Below are 27762 nucleotides of genomic sequence, written 5' to 3'. Positions count from 1 at the left end.
CGGTTGGGTCAGCTTTATTCCTGAAAGTGTTATGTAAGAAATGGATAGTTCCCAGCTCAGGAAACATATCGAAGATGTCTTTGAGACAGTATGTCACCAAAAAGCATTGATTCTAGAGAAAATTCTTCATACTCACATTTGATTTTTACATCTTATTTTAGAACACCATAATCAAAACCGATTTATTTTAAAGTGTGTTAGAATGTTTGTGAGGTCTTTGCAGGAAAGGTCTCTCTGTGAAACTATTTAAAACACACACCGGTGTCTTGAGAATAAGCACACAAGTATTAAATAAGTGACAAATATTCCCAAGGCTAGAATTATTATTGCATTCCGGTAACACAGTGATTTCCTTTTGCTTACTGGTTAGCTAATCAAGTGAACTGCTATAAATGCAAGTGTACTTGTTTTCTTCTCTTAGTTTTCTCTGGCTGTCCTAGTGCCTCGGTCCAAGGCATTGTGGTGGGTTAACCTTCCCGTGGGCTGCAGCTCTCCAACAACTGCTCCCACACGGCTCCGTCCCACGGGGTCCATCCCCCAGGAGCAAACTGCTCCAGCACGGGTCCCCCACGGGCGGCAGCTCCCCCCAGCCCCCCTGCTCCTGCGTGGGCTCCTCTCCACGGGCTGCAGCTCCGGCCCGGGGCCTGCTCCTGCGGGGGCTCTCCATGGGCCGCAGCCTCCTCCAGGCCACATCCACCTGCTCCACCGGGGGCTCCTCCACGGGCTGCAGCGTGGAGATCTGCTCCGTGTGGGACCCGTGGGCTGCAGGGGGACAGCCTGCTCCACCAGGGGCCTCTCCACAGGCCGCAGGGGAACTGCTGCTGCGTGCCTGGAGCACCTCCTGCCCTCCTGCTGCACAGGGAACAGTTGCTGGGCTCTTCTTACAGAGGCCACCCCTGCAGCCCCCTCTCCCTGCTGCCAAAGCCTTGCCATCTAAACCCCGTACAAGCAGCAAGATGCTGTTTGAAATATTTTGTGGGAGCTGAGGGTCCTCAATGACATATTAAATACCACCGAGTCCTATAAGAACCGGAATAAACTCTTCAAAGCAGGCATCCTGCCTTCTAAAATATTTGAAAGTGCATGTTAGACACTACCGTAGTTACATGTTTTAAATCATTGTAATGAAACTTAGATAAAAGAGTATATATAATTTTATATTACGAAATCCTGATTTTCCCTGGAAAAAAACAACCAGCCATCTCCATGACCCAACAGGATGTGCTATTAAATTGTAGGGATGATAAAGCCACCGTGTAATGATGGAATATACCCCACCTTGAAATGACTGAAATTGGAATATGTCAGAAGTTACTGATTAACCCCGGGCTGGGTAGGACCTAGCAGCTCTCGTAAGAGTTGACAGTTCCATCTGAATGCTTGTTTTATTGAAGAGCAGAAGAATTCAATCTTCCACACCCAGGCTAAGCAAAAATGGGCAGCTCGCATGTAAGTAGCTATTTAATTTGGATTGTCAGGAATGCAACAATTTCGTGCTTTTATTTTTGTCTATTTTCTCTTCAAATGACATGAATACAGCTGCAAATGAAGTTTTAAACTGAAAGTCTGTTTTAAGTGGGGGTGGGCAATTTGTATGTATACAGCTAGTAACACCCACTTCGTTGGATTACATGAATTATAAAACTATTACTGTAGCACACAGGTTCTGCATGTTTTAACACTTAATGGCATAGCTAAAAACGGCAGCGCTTTAATTTAAAGAAAAAGAAATGATGCATAGGTTGTCACGGGACAACTAATTTTAATTAGATTAGCAAATTTGTGTTGGAACAAAAATAATTCCCTAAAGATCTGTGAAAATCTTCCTGTTCCAGAGGCCAACACTTGGAAAATTCAGCCAAGTTTCTCACTGAATAGGAGGGATGGGAGTAATCTCAAAGTGCGGTGCTTGCAGATGGGTCTGGTCAAAATTCAGGTGTCAGAATTTGCTACATTGAATTGCCATGTAAGTTTTGACTGGGACGATTTTGGCCAACGTTTCAGTGCTTAATAATAAATATCTAAGTGTGTGTAAAGATATTTGACCTCAGAACAGCCTGACTGTCACAAGTTTAGGTGGTAGCTGTGAATGATCAGTGCTTCTGAAAATGAGGTAGCTTTCACTGATGAAGTTGGGGGTTTTTACCTTCACTTTTAGAACTCATGGATGCATGACAATATTTATTCAGCTGTGTGTCAGTCTTCTTGATTGCCAGCTCTCAGCAGTATGTATCAATAGAAGACAGCCTGTTTGCTGACAGGGGTTAACGTTACGATAGTTGCTCTAGGATTTGCATTATTTTATTACGCCACTATTTTTTCAATTCGGTTTCAGCGAGGCCCTGAGAGATGCAGAGAATCTGCTGCTTTTGGACCAGCTCTTCGGGACTTTTTCTCTGCCAGACCAAGCAAGAGAGCCCGTACCTTTTGTGCAGAGCTCCAGCTGCTAAGCCAAGGAGCTTGCTGTCTCTCTTTGAAAGTGTAGATGGCCCCATCTCCTCACCCTATGTATCACAGGGCTGTCAGCAGGCATCTGCTGGGGGTCCTGACCCTGGAGAACCTTGCACTGGACGCTGGCATTGAAAGCAGTGTAGAACAAGTGTATTTAATCTAGATTTAACGTAGCCAGTTGAGGTCTATCTGTGGTGAGAGACCACAGCGCTGCCTCTCAGGCAGGCTTCGCGGTTGTGTGAGCTCCATGCTGGACTAGGTGGCCTGGATGGACATGCAGTACGCTGAAGTGGTGCTGTGGGCTTCAGTGGGAAGAGGTGTGAGACCTTGTTGAATGAGAATCCAGTTATTCAGTCCATTTCTCACCCGGGAATTGTAGCTCCCTTATCATCATCATTCTGTGTTTGTCCCCACAAAAATTACAGGTAGTCTTGGACAAGTGCCTGAACCTGCATCAGAGAACCACTTCTGGAACAGCCTGAAAAGACTCAGTTCTTAACAGAGGTGTTCAGCTCCAGCTTTTTCTTCCTCCTAATCTCATATTTTGCAACCACAGGTTCCCGAATGTCTTATGTATTGTGTTTTTTAAACCTCCAGAGCAAGTCTTACAACCTCCCAGAGGATGTACGGAAACCAACCGTAGGGACTACCAGTTTGTCAGCAGACAAGCCAGTAAGCACTCTTTTTCTGAAGGATGAAAGGGGCACTGTGGTGTTACGGCACGTTGCAGTGGTTTATGGTGGCTTTGGGAGGCACTGCAGTGCACAAAGGCGACTTCTCTTTCATAGATTGACACTAGTAGAGCTGAATAACGCTGGGTTGTTTCAATCTGTTGAATACTGCATCATTCCAAAATTTTGTCTGCTTTGAAATTTCAGAAATGAAATTTCTTTAACTGGCCCAAATTTTACTGAGAGAAATAGAAAATGAATCATCCGTGTCAACTGAGGTATTTTGTTTTGGTTAGATGGATTTAGGTTTAAAACTTCAAAAAAAGTGTTATTATTAAATGAAATTTTCACTGAACACTAAGCATTGTTCAAAGGAACAATGTACATAGGAAAGAAAAGGTAACCACTTGGAAGTTAAAATGAGAATTTTCAGCTACATCAGAATTCATCATATTCAAAATGAAGCTTCCATCAAAATGAATATGTTCCTAAGCATGTTCATTTGAACAAAAGTAACAAATTTTACTGAAAAATATGCTTAACAAAAAATTTCCAACCAGTCTAAGGAGTAGCTTTCTGTTTGAATCTGAGCTCTTTTTTAAGAGCTGCACCTGATGCAACGTTAGAGCTCCAAACCTGAACATTTCCACCCGCTTTTCGCTGTCTGAACTGGGTCCAGTCCCTCTTTCTACAACCAGCTAAAGTTCCTGACTGCTCATCATCATAGAGATTTAAAGTCTCTAATTATTTTCTCCATGTGCAGTCTTGCATCTTCAAGCTTACCTGCACTTCTGCTCTTCTTCATAATCACCACAAGTAGAATCAATGCACCTGAAAATCTGGGTAGCGGCTCTGGTGTAAGCAAGGTGCTTTGGGGACACTTTGGGAATAGCAGCAATGGTTTTCATGATACGATGGCTTGAAAACTTTGATAGATTTTGTCTTTTGTGAAATTGTTTAACTGATTTTTAACCTTCTGTATCTGAAGAATCCAAGATCCTACATGCATTATTCTGTTGTTCTGTGTGATGTTTGGGACTTGAATTGAGGATGGACAAGTGCTTCGTTGTTAATTTACAATTTTTTTGAGATTCTTTGGGAGTCCCTTGAGTTTCACCTTCTTATTGTAAAGCGGCCCAAACCTTCTGCCAGGCAGGACTCTGTAACATAAGAAGGATGCAGCAGGTTGCTGTGGGCCAGTTGGTTTGAGAACTGGAAGGTAAAAAAGTAAGTATAACCTTAAGAGCACATCTGCCCGATGGATCCTCTCAAGGACAAGCTCACAAATATCACAAGGGCTTTTGTGTTGCTTACAAGGATAGAAATGTCTCATTAGTACAAGTGTTAGTGCAGCATGATTTGATCGTCTCATCACAAAGCTCAACAGTAGCTATTTGTTACTTCCCCTGGCAGACCAGTATTCAGTGACAATAGATTCTTGTTCAGACCCTGGCCCTAAGCCCACAGGCAGCAGAAGACAGAAATACCTTCTTGTTCAACCACACAGCACTGGGGAAGAACCACGGCTGATTCTTTTCATTTCCACGGTCCCCATTTACCCAGGACATTTGCTGTTCCTTTTAGGTCTGATGCTGTGCTGTGAGTGCAGATGATGTAAGTGTTACTAAGCATAAACCCATGAAAAATTAATTATTCATTTATGGAAAAACATTCAAACAAAACCAAACTATCTGAGGGTGATTAGTTTTGTTAAAACATACAAAAATTTAAAATATCTGGACTCAACACTTTTCTAGGTATGCACATTTTTAGTATGTTCTACCAAGGTCTGCCATTACTATCAAGAGAAATTACTCTGCCTGTATTGTTAGCTATGAGGACTGAGTGAAGTAATGGACTGGCTGCTGCTGCCCTGGGTGATTCAGCTGACCTGGGAGCATCCTGAGACTTCCTCCACCCTGTGAGGTGGAAGGGAGTTAGACACAGAAACCTCCAAATTCGGCCAGCACCGGTGGTTTGTCAGATACTCAACACGCAATGCCTGCATAGTAACAGCCCGTGTATGTACCTATGAATATATACATGGTTTTCCATAACGCATCTTGCAGAGAAGTGTTTTAAAAACAGTGAAGCATTAGGGACCAAGGGAAGAGGCATGCAGTCCTTGGTCTTCCGTGATGGGATGCTGCCTCCTTCCAGTTCTTCTCCTTTTAAATAATTTGGATTTCGAATGTACAGATGAGTCAGTGTGACATTCCCAAAGACCGTGCCCACGTCTTTCAGCCCTGCATTGGTATATTTAAGTGTTGTTAGCCTTTCTGCTGGCATACAGAAGAATTAACTTCAGTTCTATCAGTTTACCAGAACTCATCACAAGTCTCAGCTGAGGTAATGAGAAGAGTGCAAAAGTTTTAATGAGACATAAGAGCACTTGAGCTAGCTCTGTATGAGTATGCAAGTCAGAGATTTGGGACCTCAGCTGAAAAAGTACCCTGATAACTAACTCTGATTTCAAAAGTAATCTGCTTTAAGGATTTCCACCAGACCCAAAAGAGTTTGGACACGCTAAAACCAGACGATGCAAAATTCTGCCATGAGAGATACCCACCAAAACATTTTTTTTTTCTCTTAATTATGGGCTCATCTATCCTGGCGATGAGTATGAAGATATTAAGTTGTTAAAAATTAGCCATAAGCCCTTTTGAGATGATATATTAACAGCTGCATAGAAACAGGAGAGACATTGTAGGAGAGAGCTTAACTTTGCAGTTTAAATAGCCGTCAGAGCAATTAGCGTCACTGATGCCACTTGTTTATAACAGGAAAAAAAGCAAATGCAACTAATTCTAGTAGGATCTTCTTATCACTGTAGTTTTAGTCTCAGATGTAGGAAAAAAAAGGTGATTTGGAAGGAGTCACTGAGTCACTGCAAGTCTGTTGAGTAAGGAAGTCCAGTCTACATGACTTGCATGCATTGCCCAGTATACACTTCATACAGAAACTGTTTTCTTGCTAATAGCAGCGAACTGGCAGCATGAAGCTAGCCTAGGTGTGTGCTGCTGTCAAACAGCTGGTAAGCCTAAAACAGCCGTAGGGATTTTGGAGAGCGGCAGCCTGCCTGGCAGATGGCGCATGGCATGCAGGTAGGCTGGTGCGCTTCTCCGCGCAGCCAAGGAGGCAGGTGGCAATTTTCCAGCTCCACGTTGTGGTTGGCTGAGAAAATTGCTCAGACAAACAAAAATGCCAGGTACGTTTTGCAAAACAGCAGAGGAAGAAAGCTCGCGGTCAAAAGGACACACACAGTCCTTAAGGTAGGGCTTCCCCGTTGACATACATCTAGTTGGTCTAAGCTTGTCCCTCCATGTGCTTGGCCTCCTCACATTGCCCAAGAACCGATCCCTTTGGCCAGCACTACGGCACAGAAACGTCCAAAACGAGGAGCAAGAGCAGCAGTCCTTGAACAACAGGACCGAGCCTTTCCTCTGATTACAGATGTTTATCGACCCCACCTTTTTATTACCGCAGCACAAACCCTGGCGCTTGTTGATACTGCCCTATTGCCAACATGCCACAGCTGTTGGCTTCTGTTTGTTTTCAAATATTGCCTACCATCTACTCCGACCTCTGTGTTAAAACCTGTACAGTTCACAAAAATTCCTACCTGAATAATGGAGCCCAACTATTTTAATTTTACTGAAGAAGAGCTTGCAGAAGAACATCTTATGCTGGTAGAAGAATAACAAGATGGGGAACCCACTGTCCAGTAATGACTAAATATCCTCACCCGTGATCAGCCTTTCCCGGTTAGATGAGGCATGACCTTGACTTCTAGTAACTGATCATTGTTTCTTTTGTTTCTCCTCTACATTGAGCAGTTCCAATATGTGGAGGTTTGTCTTACGGAAGTGCCCATGCACTGAAATGAAGTGGGCTTTCTGCCCCTTCTGACTGATGGTCTGGAGCTCTCTGACCAACTCACCCTTTTGTCCCCCAGGAATATCTGCCAGGCTTTTCTTCCTCCCTGTGCTGATGTTCACTCCAGTCCCAACTGTATTTTTGGCCGACAAAAGCAGGAAAATATATTTGCTAGTAGGAGTGCATAGGTTTAAAATAAGGCAACATCATTATAGAAAAGGAGTATACCTTGTATAGTGGTGGGAGGCTGTGGCTGTTCCTGTTATGCTCATAGCTTCTGCTGTGATCCACAAATTGATGCAAATTCCGAGGGGCCTAAGGTAGCGTGACAGTGAGGTGAAAAAATATTTGTGACTGCAAATGTCTGTTCTAGTAAGGCAGACCATTGATGAAACACAAACATAGCAGCGTGTTTTCAGTCTGGCTTTTGAAGTAAATCGGGACCAAAACACAGCAGCCTTCTCCCACGTTTGTTCTTGTGTGTTCTTCTTAACACAAGGAAGTGCTTGGAAATGAGCGATGAGAATTGGGCTGCTTGTCACTACGACTATCCCTTCAGATAAGAGTTGGTTCTGTTCACAGGCGGTTATCCTGGTAATGCGTGATGTAGTGGAGGGCTAAAACCACAAGTTCTAAGACAAAGTATCTTTTTTTTTTTCTCTCTCCAGTATGCCAGTCTAGTTAACCTCGGATTCCAGTTGCATTACAGCTCATTAAAGGCTTCTGCAAGGATAAATAATTAATCTTAAGTATGTATGCATTGATAAAAAATTAATCACGTAGGTGGTGATTTGCCAAAAGCTGTCTTCCGTGGTCGTAAAATATTAGATATAATGTAACTGATGAGGTAAACACCCCAGCCCTGCCATCGTGCTAACAAGGTGACGAGATGGTTTGGGGCACTCCTTGTAGATAATACATTTTCCTCTCCACACAAAAGAGGAAAACAGAAATTCGTGGAGCATGGGATCGGAAGGGACCTTGAGATGTCAGCTAACTTACCCACTGCTAACTTACCCACTGCAAGAGCAGCTCTCCCCAGAGCAGTCCCGGCAGCTGTCTCAGTGCTGAGCTGGAGGGGAATTGCTTTGTTGGCTGGAGGTGAGGCTCCCCGAAGGTCTTGGGGCTGGTGGATCAGTGGCGGTGCACGGGGAGAGCTGAGAAATCTCAGCAGGTTCCACTTTGCGATTTGTGATGGGTTTCCAATTATTTTGGCTTGTCAGTTTGTTTTTCTGGTATTCCCGTGCCTACCTTTTGGATGTTACAGATCATTTGGGGCCAGGCTTCCTCAAGAAGCGGGGTGCAGGACGCCGCGGTGCCTGAATGTGTGATACCCGGTGCTGGGGGTTCGCCTGGCGGGCAGCTCAGCCCCACGCAGCCACTCGCTCACCCCTAGTGGGATGAGGGAGAGAACTGGAGGGGTGAAAGCCAGAAAATGCATGGGACAAGTTAAAAGCAGTTTAGTAAGTACAGGAGAACACACACAAAGAGAAACAAGTGATGCACAAAGCATCTACCACCAGCTGACTGATGCCCAGCAATGGCAACCCCAGGTGAATTCCCCCCAGTTTTACTGCTGAGCACGACGCCCCGTGGTGTGGGATGTCCCTTTGGTCACTTGGGGCCAGCTGTCCTGGCTGTGTCCCCTCCAGCTCCTGGGGCACCCCCAGCCCCTCGCTGGCAGGGCAGCACGAGGAGCTGGAAGTCCATGAGGCTGTGTGAGCACTGCTCTGTGACAGCTAATGCATCAGGGTGTTGTCAACACTGCTTTGGTCACAAATCCGAAACGCAGCACCATATAGGGTGCTAGGAAGAAAATCAGCTGTATTCCAGCCAAAACTGGGACACCTGGCTAAAAATGTGTATCCACTGGAAATGTTTTAGCTGAATTTACCGGCAGGGTATTAGTGTCAAAACTGTTAGGTGCTGTGAAATTAAAAGAAGAGAGAAACTGCATTAGAAACTCCATAAGCAAAAGACTGATGCGTGTCTTGTTTCAGGACAGGCACTGAAACCAGATCGAAGGCAGGAGATGTGAATCTGGGGGAAAGCAGGCTGTTGGGAGGCAAGCTCGGATTGTTGCACGTGGAACTGGTTTCTGCCCTTCTTATTCAAACCTTGGTTTTCTCCGACACATTTTTGTGATCATAATTCATTGTATGTGAAGGATTACAAAAGGGGTAGAATAACTGGGGCTTGATTCTGTGCCCATCTCCAGTAACCGCTGCAGATGCCCTCAGACCCATGAGATATCCGCACCAGGCTGGAAGATGCAGGTCACACAGGAGACCATGCGCTTCCTACTGGCAGCAGGCAGCTGACCCAAGGGCATCTCTAATGGCACCAAACAACTGAAGACTGCCCTAAATTTTATTCCAGACAACACTCAGTGCTGTAAAGAGCATGGCTGGGTCAGCCTGCCCTTGCTGCGGGCTGCCATTTTACATTTTTATTCCTATTTTCCAAAATGAATTGCAGCAACCAAAGATAAGCTTGAAATAAGACATCCACCGAATAAATCACAGAAATGGACCTGGCAAAAATGAAGCCCCGACATCCCTGGGTCAGCCTGGCCCATGTCAGAGCTCTGCCCACAGCTGTTAAATCTGCACCTCGACCGCTTGGAGCAGCGGCCGTGCTCCTGCTGGCTCTTCCTGCGATTCACCCGTAGGGTCTTGTGTCTGCATTTATCCGCGCACGCCACCGACATCGACCCGTGTTGGGGCTGCAGCAGACGAGCACGGCCAGCAGCACCCCGTGCAGCCACCCTTCTGTTGGTTTGATATGACCGCCCCCAAACCTCCGTTCTCGAGCACGGTCGTGCATCTGCTTCGGGGGGTGGGGGGTGGAAAAATACCTGCGGTTGCTGAGCTGTATTATCAGCTATTTTCAGGTGGAGTACTTTGTCTCTCTTTTGCAATACAGGAAGCTACCTGGCATGCTCAGCGCGGTGTTTCTGCTGCTTTTGTCTTCTGACAGGCTAGCAGCATATATAAGGAAGCTACTAGCTTTTGTCTTCTGACATCTTCACAATGTATTGCTACCCCTCTCCAATTCTAATAGCTGATGCCTTGAATCCACCAGATCTTACTTTTCCCCTGTTTCCCCCCTTGCTTTTGCTGAACTTTTTGCTAAGCTGTTTATTTGTGCTCCATGAGAGCTCCTCCACATGCTGACAACTCACAGAAAAGTCTCCAAATGCTTCTCTAAACATCGTCAACCACCTTCAGTTATAAATTCATCTTCCACCTACTTGAAGTGTAAGTTACAGTAGGAAAAACTACTCGGTGTGCTTTACAAGTTAAAAGTGTTGGCTTTAGACGAGCGATAATCTGTCCAGTTTAATGGAAATAAATCTGCTAGCTGAAGCTGCAAGGGAAAATGGTCGTTGTCTAAAGATACATACGAGCGAGACAAAAACCGTTTAAGCTGAGGAATACTGTTCAAAAAAATAAAAATAAAAAAGTCAGCGGGCCATGTCAGTGGGCAAGATCAAGGCTGGGACCGTCAGACAGTGAATTTTAAGCAGAGCTTTCCGGGTGACTCAGGAGTTGGCCTTGACAGGTACCTACCCAGCGTATCAGATTTTTTATCTACACAGCTTTGATGCTGGCGTTACTCACGGCACTATATGAACGGCATCCCCCAGACTCATCGGTTAATGTTTTACAGGGATTTATTTGAAGATGGAGGCTTCAGCGCAGCTGACTTGATAGATTCCTGTGCTGCTTTAAGACAAGCGTATCCTGACCGTCATTGAGAAGCCAGCCTTCCTTCTCCTCCCTTGAGAAGAGCTATTTTTCTTTATGTCTTTATGAATCCTCATAAATCCGTGATGTTATTTCAGTAGCTGGTGCTACCACTCTCCTACCTGGAGCACCTGTGCTACACGCAGACCCAGCAGCTACGATGACAAGTGGCGTGGAGGGGTTGGGGACTCACTAAAATCCGAGTCCAGCCCAACAGCCATCGAGGCATAAGGTAGCAAACCACGCTCCCAAGGTGCTGGGGTGGCTTAGCGGGACCGGGTGCACTTCTGATGGGGCTGGGGCAGTGGGAGCCGCGGTGGCAGCAGCACTGGTGTGACAGGAATGATGCCCACAGCCCAGCGCTGCTGGTGGGTGAGGCAGGACAAAGCCCAAACCAGCTTTGTAACCCTTTGGAAGCCCCTTGGGCCTCTGTGTTGGTGTTTCAGTCCTTGAGGAATGGCTGGAAAGTTGGAGCGAATGCCAGACACAGCCGTTGTCCTCTCACATCTCACCAGCACATCTTCTGTCCCGGGTCTGGAGGAAGCAGATGCGGAGCAACAGGTCGGGACTCCTGTCTGGAGTGAATCTGGGGGCTATAAATTCAAGTAGCCCTTGGATACAGCAAAGTGGTCAAAGCTAGCAATTTTCTCTGTATTTTGTGCTCCAGAATTGTCCCCTTTTTGCTGTTTTTCCAGCTATTTCCCTGGCCCTTGCCCTCACAAAGGAATTCTTTGCAAGCAACTGGAGAATAACTTCAGTATTAGCTGCCTAGCAGGCAGCAGGATCAGCTGTACGGGTGGCATGAACATCACCTTAAAAGCACGCTAATGCTACAAAGCCAGAATAATGATAGCTTAACGTCACTGTGATTTAATTCATTCAGATATCGTACCCCAGTCCTGCAAAGGGCCGCTTTCCCCGCAGCGCAGTAGGAGAACAGGGATGTTATCTCTCCAGCTTTCAGTGCCCGTTGGGATTGCCCCAACGTGCAGATGGAAGAAATAATTAGCGCACTACCTCAGACAGCGGTAACTCTGACAATCCCAAAAAGCATATTTCAAGGTATGGACAGAAATGCTGAAAACACTTGGCCTGAGGAACCTGGTGTTAGGGAGAGGGGAAAGCTCTCTGCGGGGCACGCTCGAGCGAGCGGGCAGCAGAGCGTCCCCCTGGATGCTGCGTGCGATGCTCATTGAACCTACCACGGGGTGAGGAGCACCCGAACAGCAAAGAGACCCATTGTGCGTGTGGCATTTGCCTCCCAGGGCTGTATATCCAGCATGGATTCCTGTTGGGATGTAGGATGCTGTTGTTCTGGTCCCCCAAGCTCGTCCCCGAGGCTGGTTAGCCACCGTTGTTTGTTCTGGGCTTGCAGGGAACAAAGGTGAATTTTATTCTGGTGAACCTGCCTGTTACCAAGAGGGGAAGGAAAATGAGGGTGTAACGTATCCATCAGAAAAGGAGAAAGAAACTAGAGCTGAATTTCCAAGCACACTGTGCTAAACAACCTCTCTTGGACATGATCCCACCAAAGAGGCACAACACCCCGTCACAGTGGAAAAATAGGAAAGCGTTCAAGTGATTCACTTTGGACAGACAGGGGTCCCTGTTTTCTAACTTTGTGGTTTTCCCTTACATTTTCTTGGAAAATTTCTCAAGAAATTGGAAATCTGTTAAATAAAATCTCTCCCTAGAAAATACGATTTACATGCGTCTATTTCCACCTTGCTCGAAAGGTTTAAACAAGCGTGCGTGTGCCCAGAGCACACAGCAGGATACAGCTTCGCTAGGGACGTCTGTGACAATGAAGTGGCAATGAAGGTGTTACGAAGGTGCCACAAGACAGAGAGAACTTTTTACATTGTTGTTGTTGTACCTCACTAATTGCTGTTGTAAAAATAGCTTTCAATTAAGGTAATCTGAGCGAGATGGCTGCCGTACAGCAGCTGCCATTAGCAGTAAATTGTACCCTAGCCATTAACTGCGAGAAAAGCCAAGGTGCTTAAATTGTCTTTGGTCTATTACAAAGGTAAAGAAGCACAGGGACTGGGGGTTTATCCTTGAGATAAGACCCTTTGTCTTTAGATAGAGGACTCCTTAACCCAGAGCTGCAGCTTTCCCACCAGGGCTGATAGTGCACAGTGCGAAACTTTCCTAGACCACCACCAAACAGGCTTCCAGGTTATGCCTGTACATGGCAGAGCATGGCCAAAATCCGCGTGGCTAGACTGTCTCCAGACCAGCAGAGCGATGCTGTCTGCGGTGTTCGTCAGGAATCACCTCTGGCCTGTGCCCTCCCCTAGGACGAGGAGGCTGCTCAGCCATGGAGGCTTTTCTGCTGTTTGGTCGTGTGGGTGGCATTTTTGGAAGGGCTGAGGAGCCCTGTGCCATGCCCTGGGGTGTCATAACCCTCAACTAGCCCTAACGGAGAGCCCAGGGCCGTGTCTTTGGGTGCCTACCCCTCAGCAGCAGCAGCGGAGAGTTGGTGGCTGGCAGCCCTGCAAAGCAAGCTGCCGGATCCACCTGCTGCTATTTGAATGGAAATACCAAAGCACTCGTAATGCACGCTTAAACCCCCAGGGCAGACGGTGTGCAAATAGTTCAAATTGATTTAGGAACCTAGGAGCTATTTTTCAGTGTTATTTTAGCTCCCAGGCATTTAAATGATCTGATTCGTGATACTACGGAGGATGAAAATGTCACTGACCTCCTGCTCGCAGGTACCTCTGCCCTTGTCTGAGAAACAGCCGAGTAGAGGATGTGCCGGCACTGCAGCCCCTCTGATTCACAGCTTATCAGATTAGTAGGAATTAGTGTGGTTTTCTGTTTACATTGATATGTCAGGCTGTAAACTGCCGCTGTGGCTGTGGACTTTGAGTTATTATCCCTGATAGATCTAGCTCAAGGTAACCATATGTACAATACTGACCAAAAAAAAAATAAATAGTGCCATCTTTCTGCTGTTATATATCTCCAGTTATCTCATTTGCATGAGCGCATCGATGCAGGAAAGGCTTTCAGGACCAGTTTGTGTTCAGCTGATTGGGACTGGCAGCTCTCAGCCCTCACAAACGTCCTGCAGAGGAAGGGCACGGTTCTGCCCGCATCAGATAAGTCGTTTATATTGGCCTGTTGTTAAAGTGGTGCAGGCAAATCATATTTGATCTGGCACAAAGTTGTCCAGTATACAGTTATTACATTCAAATTATTTGAACAAGCCTGAACTGGCAGAGCAAAGTTACACGGGATCGGCATCACGTGTCACGTGGGGACAGCTGGTTTTGCTCCAGTCCTCGGGGCCTCGTGATAGATACAGCATTTCAGAAAAGCCCAACGTGGTATTTACAGATTAGATGATGTGACTAAAGATCAGGTGAGAACCTGGCCTGAATTTCTGCAAAATCATTTTTCGTGTATCTGTTGTCTCTCTGTTTTCCCAGTCAACTGAAAAACGCCACCATCACGGTTTTGATGCAGACCGAGATGCCAAGAAAATACACAGCGCCTGCAAAGGAGCAGGTAAGAAAGCTCTTGCTTTCTATTCAAGATTATAAACAGCATATACATACACAAAAACAATTGTTTAAACCAGTTTCAGTTAATCTTTATTCTTTCTGTCACTGACTCAAAGCACATGCACACCCATGGAGTTTAATAGGATTAAGATAAATGGGAAGGGAAGACAGCTTGTTCCTCAAAGACTGGTAAGATCTGGTGTGTTCACTGCACGGCTGCAGAGGATTAGGGTAAACATTAGGATTAGGATAGGGCCATGAAGCTGTCAAGGCTGATATGACAGTCATGGGGTCAAGCCAGTAAGGCCAGATTAAGGGCATGGGTATATGTCCTCTCCCAGATCTTCAGGGACCAGTCAAAAACATGATCACCTCCAGATGCTCATCAGAGCCCACTGCAGCTCCGTCAGCTGACAGGAATATGGGATGCTCCTCAACCTGTGTCAGTGATTGAACCAGAAGTACTGGCTACCACCATCTTCAGTGGTAGTCTTAAAGTAAGCTGGCTGACTTTAAGCACTGGTGTGAATAGGAATGCCCGGCGTTCGTGGGTCCTCAGATCCACGGAGGTGCCAACATCCAGCAGAGGAAGAACAGCTGAGCAGCATGTGAGAGCATTAAGTTATTAATCCACACCAGGCGTTTGCATAGTAAACAGGTATTTAAGCCTTTCTACCTGGTATAGCACTGACACTCAGGATTAGCTAATGAAGTGCCTGAATTTTAGGAACAGTGTCCGATCAACATACTTAAGACGGTTCCCCGGAGGACTCTCCCACTACGAGTTTAGCCCCACATTGTCAGACAGAGGTGCTGCTCCTTCTAAAATTGGACCGTGCCTTCTGTCTTGCTTCCAAGCAGGTAGAACTGTACAAGGTGCCCTAAACTTGTCTGAATGTACCCGGTGATGACATTAAGGGAGGAAAATGCATCAGTTGCTATTGTATGCCAGTATAATTTGTATTTTTATTGTTTGTGCTGTAGCTCCTCAGAAACCGTTGTAGGCCCTAGCTCCCAAGAGCCTGCAGTAAGGCATAACACAACCCAAAGCCCAGTAGGTGGAAGCAACAGACGGAAGATCACGAGGCAATATTCACCAGCGTGACACATACATCGGCAGAGCTGGAATACAGCTTGATGCATTTCATTTGCCATCTGAGGCCTTTATACACTGTGGACATTTTGGCAGTGCCCATCCCGTGCAGGATCAGAGGTCCCTCCAGATACACGTTTTCCATTTCAATACCTGCCTTGAAGAAATAATGCCTGAGGCAAGTCGTTGGCCCCCCAGATAGACGTGCACCAGGGCACGTGTTAATGCAACAGCTCCTCTATTGTGTCACTCATGCAACCAAACAACATCGCTTTGGTCCCGTCCCATTAGCCACAAACATTGACTAATGCCTTCCAGCAGCTTCGTTCAGTGCAAACATCTGTTTGTATTGGCTTAGGGCAAGAAAAGCACAAGAACAAGGTCATTGCCTTTAGCAAGCCGCTTCCGTTCTTGCATGCGTTTCAGCTCAAAGCTGCCCCAGGAGTTTCTCGTGGCAGGGTGTTGTGCGGTCGGTTCCCCCACAGGCTCCCCGGAGATGCAGCCCCTGCGGTGCCCATCACCTGGACTTCCCAGTGGCTGCATCCTCCCACTTATTTTTGCCAAAAAAAACAGCATCAGCAGAGAGGTTCAGACCACTAAGGCTGATTCCCACTCCTCTTTCTGACACCATCGAGCGCAAAGCACAACCTGTTTTGTACAGCCATAGTTCAGGCTGTGGGTTAATAAAGCTGATTTGAGCACATCCTCTCCTACCCTGACCCCAGGCCCCAGGCCATTGCTGCAGCTGGGAAGCACCACAGGAAGGGGTAGAAACAGGGGCAGGGACTTTTCTAACAGCCACTGCCACCAAAAACTTGGATATCAGCCCATGTTCAGTAGTGTGACAGTGCCCTGGTTTTAGGGCAGTGTCTGATCTGAAGCAGAAGACCCAAATTCCCTATAACGTATAAGCAGCACGAGGCAGTGAACTTCTATTTTATGTTTTGAACATTATAGCCAACTATAGATACAAGTTTCATCAGAAGAATCTCACGTGCTTTTACAAACCCTAGAGTTGTCACCAGTAGATGTATGCACATCGATTTGTTTCTCTTTAGAGACAAGAGCACTCAGTCCTGTTTTCTTTCCTCTGCGTTGGATTCCTGATTAAATGCAGCCTATGCCCAACCTTCTTTTTCAGGAACTGATGAAAAAAAAATTATCGAAGTCTTGTCAAGCCGAACAGCGGAGCAGAGACAACAAATAAAACAGAAGTACAATGCTCTGTATGGCAAGGTATTTCAAAATTAATAGCCTCTTTGTTTCAGACAGCATGCCTGTGGGAAATGTAGCCTACATTGATCTCCTTTTCAAATATCAGGGGTCCAGTAGATTTAAGGAGGTCACTAGTTAGTTTCTGATCCAGCATTTTCTTTTTTCTCCCAAAATACTGATTATCTTAATAACATCAGGCCTCAGAGTCTTTTTGAAATCAGCCTTAACCAGATCAGAGCAATTTAGTCAAAGTTGGGACAGCTAGAAAATAAGTCATTACCAGAATTAAAAATATTCCAGCTTGTCTTCAGTGCATTTCGAAAAAGGAAGCCTGAAACCAAGGCTTTCAGACAAATGCAGCTAACTTCAGTTCCAAATCCTGCTCAGGTGCATATTCAGAGGAACCACTTGGTCTTACATCATTATATTTTTGTTGAGTTGAGTAGGTTTAGTATTGATTTATGCTCATGCTGAGATCGACTGCACACTGCAAAACAGAGAAATCTCATAGAGAGCTTGGTTTCTGGAGGAGGACGCGTGGACTGCCTCGGTCATTTTGTATGTAAGAAAAAATCTTCCAATGTATTATTTAGGTAAACAGCTGAATCCTGAAGAGCTTATTATTAAATTGGTATTTTCTTAAGGTTTGCTTGTACTTTAGTCATTAATCAATGATAATAAGACAGGCAGTGCAGGACCAGAAAGCCTTTCATATGTAAACCAGACAGTAAGCATGGTTTTGGGTGCATACACCCCGCTGAGTTAGCTCTATAATGAGGATTAATAAAAATAGGCATTAGAAATGGGCAAATTCCAGAGGACATCCCAGTGAAACGAGCACACAACAAGCCTTCCCACCTGCCTGGGCAGCCTGGATATCTGGGAGAGGAGCAGCAAAGCTGTAGGTACCACTGCCTTCTGCTCCTGGGGGAAGTAAGGTCCACGGGGTGCTCCTGGGATCGGCTCCAGCACTGGTGTCAGCCTCTGAAGATCGTGTGTTTGTCTGCAATTGTGTAAGAGCATGCTTAGGAACAAAAGATTTAAAGCCGTCCTTCTTTATTGTTGTTCTCAAGTTGTCAAATGCTTCCTGTACTGCAGGAAACGTCAGCCGCAGATAGGGCTTAAAATAAATCATCGATAGACATTCTCAACATGAGTGCTTGGCCAACACCTACACACTAGCCAGGTCTTCTCCAGGGTCACCTTAATTTTTGAATTAAGTAGATCATATCAGAAAGAGGGTTTTTATTGCTTTCTGTGGGTTTTTTTGTTGCTTGTTTGCTTTTTGTTGGAAAAAAACCTGATGGCTTGAAATCAAAGCACTTCATAGAATTTTTTTGCTTTCCCCAGTAAGTCAATTCTAACCAAAAGTGGAAGAGAACTTCAAAAAACTTGATCCCTTCTGTTGCACCTCTTTCAAAGAAGGTTTCTGCATTGTGTTTCAGATAAATCTCTCCTGTTGAGTTTTTAAAAACACTAGTTTACATGTATTTAAGCAAGGAAGAGTTCAAACTGAAATGAGTGGCTAATACTCAAAGATGGGAGAAAAATTTCTTTCAACATGAAACAAACAAACAAACAAAATAGAAAATTTAATATGAAAAAAAAAAAAGCCTATGTATTTCATGGATTTTTCATATTTTTGGCACTTTTGGTACATAAAAAGCTTTGAAATCATGAAATTCCCTGAACCAACCAAATAAATCTTCTAATCCCACCTCAGCTTTTGCACTAACCCCTCCACCCACCCTCGCTCGCAGGATTTGGAAGAGGTGCTGAAGGGAGAGCTGAGTGGCAATTTCGAGAAGGCTGTGCTGGCTCTGCTGGACCTTCCCTGCGAGTACGAGGCGCGGGAGCTTCGGAAGGCGATGAAGGGTGCTGGGACGGACGAGCCACTGCTGATTGAGATTCTCTGCACGCGAAACAACAAGGTTGGGACACCCGGGTAGATTTTACATGTGGTGTGCCTTAGGTAGCAGGGCAAAGAGCGGGCCTGTGTCCACTGCAGCCTGAAGGTTGTCACACCAGGGCCAAAACTCTGACCAGAGTAAGAGCAGTGCAATTCGGATTCCTTCATCAGCCCTACACATCCACCACACACCTTCTGTGGAGGCACAGGGCAGCACTGGGGATGCAGAAGTCCCCAGGAGCCTGTCTGGAGGCAGCTGTCAGAGCTTTCTGCATGGCTCTGGCCTTGGCTCCCACCACTTACAAGAACACAGTCTTCTTCAAAAATCCCTTTAGCTTATTCCTAAATGCAAGCAAAACCAGCCAGGCACTGCTCCAAATGCTGTCCTAGGCTGTTAATGGTGGCAAGTGGCCACCAAGGTGGCATTGAGGAGAAGTTGGGCCCCTCCTGCCTCCCACCACGCCCTCTCCCAGCTCCACACCCGCAGCACCTCGAGCAACAGAGACATGGTGCTGGTACATGCTGCTTTGTATGTTTGTTTGCCTATTGATTTATGGTTTTTTATTCCCCTAGGAAATCATAAACATAAAGGAGGCGTACAAGCGGCGTGAGTAGTGTTCCATTTCAAACATCTTCATTTAAAGCCCCCATTACTGAATGAACCCTCTCATATTTTATTTCTTTTCCTCCACAGTCTTTGATCGGGATCTAGAGTCTGATGTGAAAAGTGACACAAGTGGCTCCCTGAGGAAGATATTGGTCACTGTGCTGGAGGTAAGGCTGGGAACTTGCTATTATGCACCTGCTGGGGAGAGAGATATCCTTTTCTCTATCATGATAAGGATCAGCTGCTATTTAGAATAAGGTGACTGTAATAAATAATATCATAATGAAGTAATTATAATAAGCAAAAGGCATTCTCAAAAGCATTCTTCAGGATAAGAGCCTTTACATTTGCAACTTCTTAATATATCAAATAGGTTTATATAAACTCAGAAGTGAGCTTTTAAATTCTGATTTCTTTGAAGACAGCAGAAATGAAAAGATTTGGTACATAGAAGGAGCTTTAAAGACCCCACAGTCACATCACTAAATACACCAGTCTGGAAAGCATTGGTATATTTTCAGGAGAGGTAAATGCATGTTATCCATTGATTTTTTTTGACTCAAGGCTGAACACCAAAGCCCACGTTAGCTCCAACTTGCCCAGCTCTTTCTGGGCCATGCGGCCACCCAGGAGCATCTCCAGATCATGGTCTAAAGCTTGAGATCCCCATCCTGCTCCTGAGGCATCAGATGTGCAATGTCATTAGGGCCTCAGCACAGAGCAAATGAAACTGTGAGATAAACCCTGCCTCGATGAATATTCAGGCTTCACCTCTGAAGTCTAGCACAAACTTGGACCGTTGGATCCTGTGCCACCACCACAATGGCCCATTACTAGGCGACTGTCAGCAGATGGCAGCAAAACTATAACCAGAATACTTGTGAGGGCTTCGAAATTACCATTCTCCTTCCCACTACAAACTGTAGCCAGCGCTTGGTCTTTTTTCCTACTGTAATGTCCTCTTCTGTAGGCAACCCGAGATGAGAACCAACAGGTCAACACAGAGCTCGCTGAGCAAGATGCCACAGATCTGTATAAAGTAAGTGAAACTGCAGAAAGCCCCCCGTTGTGCTATGCTGCTCAGCAGCGTGCTGCCCGGGAGGCAACAAAATGCACCGAGCACGGAGGCAAGGGCAGTGTACAGAGCTGCAGTGAGGGGTGCGCGGGCTGGAGCGTGGTGAATCAAGGGCTCTAGCTGACTTTTTGTCTCTACTGTGAATAAACAAGTGCTTCAAAAAATGACACGCAATCTTTAAGGCAGGAGAAGGCCGCTGGGGAACAGAGGAGCTGGCTTTCAATGTGGTCTTAGCAAAGAGAAGCTACAGTCAGCTGAGAGCAACCTTTCAAGCCTATGAAAAGGTGAGCTATTCCTTTCTGTGATGTGGGTTGCACAGGGCCTCACGTGTAGTTTGCAAACCCTATGACAACATGTGGGGCAGGTGATCCTTTATTTGCCATTTTTAAATGAATCTCAGAAAATATTTCTATATGACTGGATACCGATCTTAAAGAAATCGGGAATAAAAGCTGTGTCTTCTGCCACTGAAGAACCCACTCCCTTTCATAGCCCACACAACATCCAACCAAGTAAAGATTGTGATGCCCTTTCCTTTCCACAACTGCATGACAGTGGGCGTCCCCACTCCTGCAGCAGGACCAGCAAAGAGATATGTTCATAAACTCCTGCCCTGAAGCAGAATTTCACCTTTCTGATCTTTTCTTCTCCTCCAAAGCAGAGCCTGACAGGGTCTCTCATCATGGTCCCACTGCTTCACACACTCATGTTCGCTGTTTAACCTTCCCCTTCCAAACCAACATACCCCACCAGACCATTGACTGCCACCACACCACGTCATGGTGCCTCTGCTGAAGACCACAGGACACACGGTTGAGACAGCAGTGGTGGCTGGGTGGTGGCTGTCCCATTTATCTGTAGTGGCCGGACCTTTTTGGGGCAGTGGGGAAGGCACGCAGATGGGTGAGTGTGTGCCAGGTCAGTCCCTGGCTTACTCCTGAGACCTTGATGTCTCTGGGAGGGCCTCTTCCAACCTCCCCATTGCACTCATCCTCAGTCCTTCCGCCAGGGCAGAGGCACACCTCCAGCCTCTTCCTCTCTGCCCTCCCTGAGCAGACAGCTGGTGCAAGGACTTTGCTGTGCTCTCCTCTATCTCCGAGCAAAAGGCAAACTAAGGTAGCAGGATCCCATCTGTCTGCTGCTTCTCCTGGTGTCACCCACCAGGGACATTTTCCTCATGGCTGGGCCTGGAGCCTACCTCCGCTGATGCCTTTCGCCTGGAATTGGCCTGTGAAAGTCCAAGCAATGGGAGATCCAAGGTCCTTCTCCTGGCAGAAAGGTGGAAGCTTGGCAGTGACATTTATTCTCAGGAGAGGGCCCCACCTCCAGCCTCTGGCTCACAGTCCTGAACTTCGTAGGATGACTGAGTTCATCAGAAAACCGTAACCCTAAGCACTGGAGATGGGAAAAACTTCAGTCACGGCCATATTTCAGTGTCAGCACAATAAGGAACCCTTAGCTGGAAAAATGTTGGCAGCTTACTCCAGCTTTTGGTTTGCTGCTGGCAGGAGAACAGCAACAGTCACTAACTGGTAGTTCTTCATAGTACTGCAAACCCCGGGGGTTCCAAGCTACCTTGGCTTTTGGATTCATAAAGCCAAGCAGATCAGGTTGCCCAAACCAAGCCACCACATCCTGCCTGGATGCATTTGAAGGAGAAGGGGGCCAAGACAAGAACTTGAGTCCTTCTACACGTTTGGTTAAGTAGGGCCGGGTCTACACCAGGCTGGCACTTGCAGAACCTCACAAGATACCTACTGCTGCTTTGTACCTGCGGTCTCCTAGGCCTGATCTAAAGTCCACTTGAGTTTTGAGCCATGCAGGACCATCCTAACAGCAAAACAGAGCAAAGTAAAAGGCTTTGAGGTTTGCAAAATCCACAAAGGGCAGGATGAACTCTGTTTTGAAGTAGCAGTCTGTTTTTCCCCTTTCCTACGGAGTAATACAAAAACTAGGGAACAACTGCAGTGCTTGTAAGCTTTCCCTGAGCAGCCAAAGACAATAAGTAACAAAACTTCATAGAGCTGGTAAAGTTCCAAAATTTATCTTCTTTGTGTGGAAGCCATCCAGAGCTTGATAAAGGGGTTAGAGGGAACTCGGAGAGTTTCTCCTTTGCTTGGGGTTGCTCAAGAAGAAGCCACAACTTGTTTGTCCTAGAAGCCCTCGGGTATCAGTACAACTTGCTTGATTTAGGTTATCTAACTCTTGTGCCTTACCGGACCTTGTAGTCCCTCTTTTCTTGGTGCCAGCGGATCTGTGAGCACTTATACCGGAAAAGATCTTCACTTACCCTTGAATTGCTCCCTTGGAAAGTCTCAAAAGGATCTGAACTGGTCTTTTGCCATTGTGTCCTAAAGCTGATGCTGGTTTTATGGCAGTGGGACGGCTTGTACACACGGCAGCTCTGATGGCTACTTTTTGTTGTCCCTCTAGGTGTATGGGAAAGACATAGAAGAATCCATTAAAAGTGAAACATCTGGAGATCTGGAGAAGGCTTACCTCACTCTTGGTAAAAAAGTGTTGAGAGCTTTCATTTTAAGTTCTTTCCCCCATCTTGCCCTCATTCTTGGGGTTCTTTATGCAGGTGACAGCTATTGAGATAGCCTTCAACTGAAGCTTACTTACCTGCTAGGAAAAGAAGAACCAGGTTTCAATAATGATTTGGAGCCCTTAGTTTTAGAAATAAAACAGACACATCTCCTCTCCACAAGGCTATTTTTTTTGCCCTCTGAAACAGGGTGACCAGCTCCGAGCTGCCCCTGAGGCTGTGTCTGCTGCTAACTTCCAGCTGATGCCTGGGTACCATTTGTGGTGTGCTATCAGGCTACCACCAGGGTCCCTGACAGCCATTTGGCACTGGGAGTGCCTGTCGCCAGTATTTATTTACACATGTACCCTGGCTTTAGTAAGCTTACTGGTATTGATTTTATCTGTGTGGATCTGGGCTCTCCCAAATCTTCCCCCTCTGAGCTGTGGAGTGAGCAAGTACCCCGAGAAGAGATGGGCAAGGAGATCTCCAGACAGGCAAATGCTCATGCTCATCCATTTCATTTTCACTGTGGAATGGCAGCATATTCAGTGCTGATCATTTCACTGTGTAATATGCTTTCCCTGTGGAGAAATGTATTCCCCCATTCAGACCCCAAACCTTCTCCTTACATACTGTTAGGGGCCAGTTACAGAACAAGAGCCCAACCAGCTCATATGTCTGCAGGATCATAAACCCTAAAGAGTTTTCCTTCTTTCTTATTCATTTCCTTCTCATTGAAGATGTATGACAAAGTGTAAATGTGCAAGTGTAATGAAGTTTCTTACTGTCCTCTAGTCAGTTGCGCCAAAGACTGCCCAGGTTACTTTGCTACACTTCTGCACAAGTCAATGAAGGGAGCTGGGACTGACGAAGAGACCTTAATTCGCGTCCTTGTGACCAGGGCCGAGGTAGGACACCCTGCGACCTGCAATACTGTAATACCATCAGCTCTGGGAGAAATACAGACTGAGAGGGTACAGTGAGCCCTGGTAGATCGTGTGCTCAGCCAACCCCTTCCAGACCAATGACACCAGAGGTCACACTCTGCTTTTGTACCTAGGCAACTCTAATTTTGGTATTGCATCTAATTCTGTTTTGGAAAAAAAAAAAGAAAAAAGAAGAAAAAAAGAAAGCATACAGGAAATTTCTAGTGGAGTCAACTGTACCTAAATAAAACTGGTCCATGGGGAGGTCTGGCCCCAAGAAGATGTGTAAAAGTAAATTCCTAGTTAAGTAATGATAAAGTAGCAGTTCCCAAATTGACAGTTTCTAATAAACATATGTCACCAATTCTCTCTGATTCCAGCTGGGAAAAAGCAGATGGGAAGGAGGGAAGAAAAATTAAGAGCCAAAGGAGATAATTGTAATTTTAAAAAGCACAAAACTGCACAAGGCATTTGAGATCATAAACACAGTCTTTAACTCTTCCTTCCGTATAAACTGTTGAGATTGTATAACCTCGGAGCTGTTCCAGTCTTGACACAGAGAAGTTGTTCACACGGACGAGGAGAACCTACATTTAAATGATCAGTAGTGTGAGAAATTAGTCGCCAGTGTAGTCTCTTTGTTAAGATGTGGTTTAACTATGAGAATGTTTCAAAACCAGTGATAAAGATCAGGACTGTGCCATGGGTACCTTTTCAGAGGAAAGCTCAAGACAAGGCATTTCATTCTCCCCACGCAGTAACCAGAAAATTACCGTGGTGGGTGGAACAAAACTGTCTTTTAAACATACTTCTGGAAGTGATACTCCTTCTTGCCACCAGAATGGCCTCAGGAGTATGCACTGATCTGTGTGCTTGCCTGGCACCAACACTGTGCCCACACAACACTGCTGAGCACCAGGCAAAGATGCCCCCAGCCACCCCAGCATGGCTCTCCACTCAGGCCCGTACCCCTCACCACACACCATCTGACATGGGCTTACCTCAAGTCCCACTATTAAGCTGGGCCCAAGGTTTTTGGACCTCCTGCTTTCTCCTCTTCTCCTCCCACTGGCAGCAGGGGACCTTGGATCAGACCCTGGGGTCCCTCGTAGAAACAGGGCACATTGCACAAAGCACGTCCCATTCTTCTAAAGAAACTCTTGGTGTCTCCTCAGACCGACCTGCCAGAAATAAAGGGGAAGTTCCAGCAAATGTACAAGAAGTCGTTAACTGAAGCTGTCCGTTCTGATATCTCTGGAGATTTCAGAAAGTTGCTGCTGGCTATTTTGCACTAAAAAGCCATCAAGAAAGAAGAAGCATGCTGAGCAGCCACCTCTTGATTAGTTTCCAAAATAGCATCCAAAAAATGTGGCATTAGCACAAAGAAAAAAAATCCAATTTATTTTCTTTCCAGCTGGGAAACATGTTGCCAAGTAAAGCTGGACGTGAGGTTTATGTTATGGCTATCTCGCCAAATGTCCTTAAGCAATAAAGACACGTTAAAAAACTAAATCTAAATTGGCCTCTTTGTGTCTGCATATGTGGAGGAATCTTTATTTTGTCATGATTTCTTCTGGGTAGACTTACTGCCTTTATTTAGTTCCAAAGATTATCCCTGATCTTTCCCTGCTTTTTTCCCCCAATTTGAAGGGTGCCGTGTCATGCCATGACAGTCCTGCCAAGAGAGAATGGATAGAAATTTCTTTTCAACCTATTATTACAGCTCTTTAATCAACCTGTGGGCTGTGAATTAATGATTTAAGTCAAGCCTGAGAAAAATCCCGCAATCGAAAAGGAAGGTTGGAGCGATTTCCCTGTCTGTGAGTTCCTGCCTCAACATCGTCACCTCCTACGTTATACCATGAAGGAGATAAGGAATTGCAGTCCACGTTAGCACCACCTCCTGAGATATGGCACAGGAGAATGGCTGGGGAAGAGACAGGACTTCATGAGGTGGATCTGTCCATCAGGAAAACGTTGCTCCTACAGAGCTAGACATGGACCTCAGGACAGTTGCACAGTCTCTGTCCTTGGAGGTTTCCAAGACCCAACTGGGTAAAACCCTGAACAACATGGTCTGGTCTCATGGCTGACCCTGCTTTGAGCAGAGGGTCAGATGAGAAACCACCTGAGGTCCCGTCCACCCTGAATTACCCTAAAATCCTATAATCATGTGACAGAAGATGTAGAGAAATGGTAACATGAGAGGACCTGACAAGTAAGAACAGAGAGAAGAGAATCTGGGTCAAGGAGATGGACTTGTGAGCTCTTTTTCGTGTTTGGCCCCTTCCCTCTTCTGCATGCACTACACTGTCAGGGGAAAGATCTTTCAGACCTAAATTCTCAGAGGTACTTTGACATCTAATTTCCACTGAAAATAGCATTTTTGAAGAATGGGACCTGTTTCTCTCTGCTTGTATCGATGTCACAGTGGTAACATCTGGACATCTACTTATAGTTGGTAAAGATAGGACAAAATAAATGGACAATGGGAAAAATGGAGAGCTTGTAGGATTCGTGTGTTACACAGATGTAATAGGATGTCCCAGCATTTTAGAGGTCTGATCTTCCTTTGACAACATTTCAGTAACCTAAAAATATCAGAGGCAGATACCAAACCTGAAATGAACTGGATTGAAATGAACTGGACTGAATGAAATGGATTTGACTTTATCGAAGTCTTTAATTTTCAGACCCAGAAAGAGTGAAGCAGAGCAGGATCTGTGTGTCTCCTTCTTGCTGTTGCCATGGGGCTATTGTAATCAGAGACTATAGAAAGGATACATGAATAATCTACTTAGGTGTCCAGTGTTCCTGGTGATATTTTATCCTTTCCAGGTCACACTGTGTGTTCTGTCCAAGATAAGCTGGCAGGTACCCATTCTCAAATGATGTAGTTGGAACAAAAATACATGGTTGTCTGAAATGCACATGAAGGAGCTGGTTTAGGCAAAGGATTTGTTTTGAAATATTCAAGCAAGAGTGCCCAAAGCTATATGATTGGTTTCTGTGAAACCTCTAGGAGTTCAGCACCCTTTAAACCAAGCTATGTACTTATTTAATGTGAAGCGCATAATTTTGGCAGCCAAATTTATTTTTGCCTGCAGATTGTTTTAATTAATGCTAGTAGGTCATTCTGACTAAAGAAGGAAGAGTACAATTGCTTTCATCTTAATCTCTCACTCTTTAATTAGAGATTGGCCTGAAACCAAGCCGGGAGCCCACGCATCTTCACACCCACACATACTGGGGCAAAGTCATCACTGAATTACACACTATGTTCATCTATCTGTCTATCTGTACACAATACATGCAGTGATGGCTGTGACACTTGTGAAGTTGCTCTGAGTCTCCAAAGCTGTAAAACTTGTTCCCATGCCTCTGACAAAAGTTTAGGTCACGGGTTCAAAATCCAAGTTCAAATTCCAAGACCAGTATCTACAGATACAGTCCATCACCCAGCCCACAAGATCAGAACTGAATCCAGATTTAATCGGGTCTTAAACTAAGCCTTAGATCAGGACCAAGTATCACACCAACGTGAATGACAGCAGTAGTGGTAGGGCACCTGGTGAAATCATGTTTACTGAGCAGCTAAACAGAAAATGAGTAATGCAGTAGTCAAAGAGAAATGAGAGAGAAGGATCATAAAGGTATCTGGGCTTACAAAAGAGGAATAAGACCAGGTGCCCAGAGAGGGTACCCAGAGAGGTTGAGAATTTTCCATCTTTCAAAGCTTCCAAAATTCAACAGGAATCCCTGAGCAACCTTATCTAACGTAGAGGGTAGCCCTGCTAGGTGAGCTTCCAGGGTCTCTCCAACCCACATCTTCCAACGACTCTAGGAGAATTAGGGCGTTTGTGAGCAGGAGACCATAGCTGGCAGTGCCACATGGAATTGCCATTGTATTTCTGTTGCCTGAAGTAACACAAAGGACTTCATCTCATTGTCACATATGACACCAATTCCCTGTATTCAGTTTGGATTCTGTTTACTTTTCAACATCTTCTCTGCTGTTTGCTGGCATGGGGAATTTTGTTGCCTTCTGTGAACCTAAGATGTTAACCAGGGAGCTAGAAGATAGGATCAAATGTCTGTTTTCCCAATTCAGTAAGCCAAACAGTGAATCCACACTCAGCTCAGGC

The 27762-nt window shown here is 45.6% G+C and overlaps 1 protein-coding gene across 2 annotated transcripts; it reads left to right on the top strand.

Moving 5' to 3' along the window:
• Positions 1 to 1026: 1026 nt before the first annotated feature.
• On the top strand, positions 1027 to 25502 carry ANXA13 (annexin A13). 2 transcript variants are annotated; one of them, XM_080580709.1, is made up of 12 exons: positions 1027 to 1449; positions 3049 to 3123; positions 14188 to 14266; positions 16497 to 16591; positions 18331 to 18501; positions 19053 to 19086; positions 19174 to 19253; positions 20057 to 20125; positions 20344 to 20445; positions 22595 to 22670; positions 23487 to 23599; positions 24793 to 25502. In XM_080580709.1, exons 1-12 carry the CDS (start codon positions 1435 to 1437, stop codon positions 24910 to 24912), a joined length of 1029 nt encoding a protein of 342 aa, XP_080436835.1. In that variant the 5' UTR covers positions 1027 to 1434; the 3' UTR covers positions 24913 to 25502. The 2 variants fall into 2 exon arrangements, with proteins under 2 accessions (XP_080436835.1, XP_080436836.1); XM_080580710.1 differs by lacking the exon at positions 3049 to 3123 and having other exon boundaries at positions 1035 to 1449; positions 24793 to 25498.
• The last annotated feature ends 2260 nt before the right edge of the window (positions 25503 to 27762 follow it).

Source organism: Anser brachyrhynchus, assembly GCF_964034855.1.
Source record: "Anser brachyrhynchus genome assembly, chromosome: 2".
Lineage (NCBI taxonomy): Eukaryota > Metazoa > Chordata > Aves > Anseriformes > Anatidae > Anser > Anser brachyrhynchus.
The sequence above is the reverse complement of the archived record's forward strand: the minus strand, read 5'-3'. Positions and strand labels throughout refer to the sequence as shown.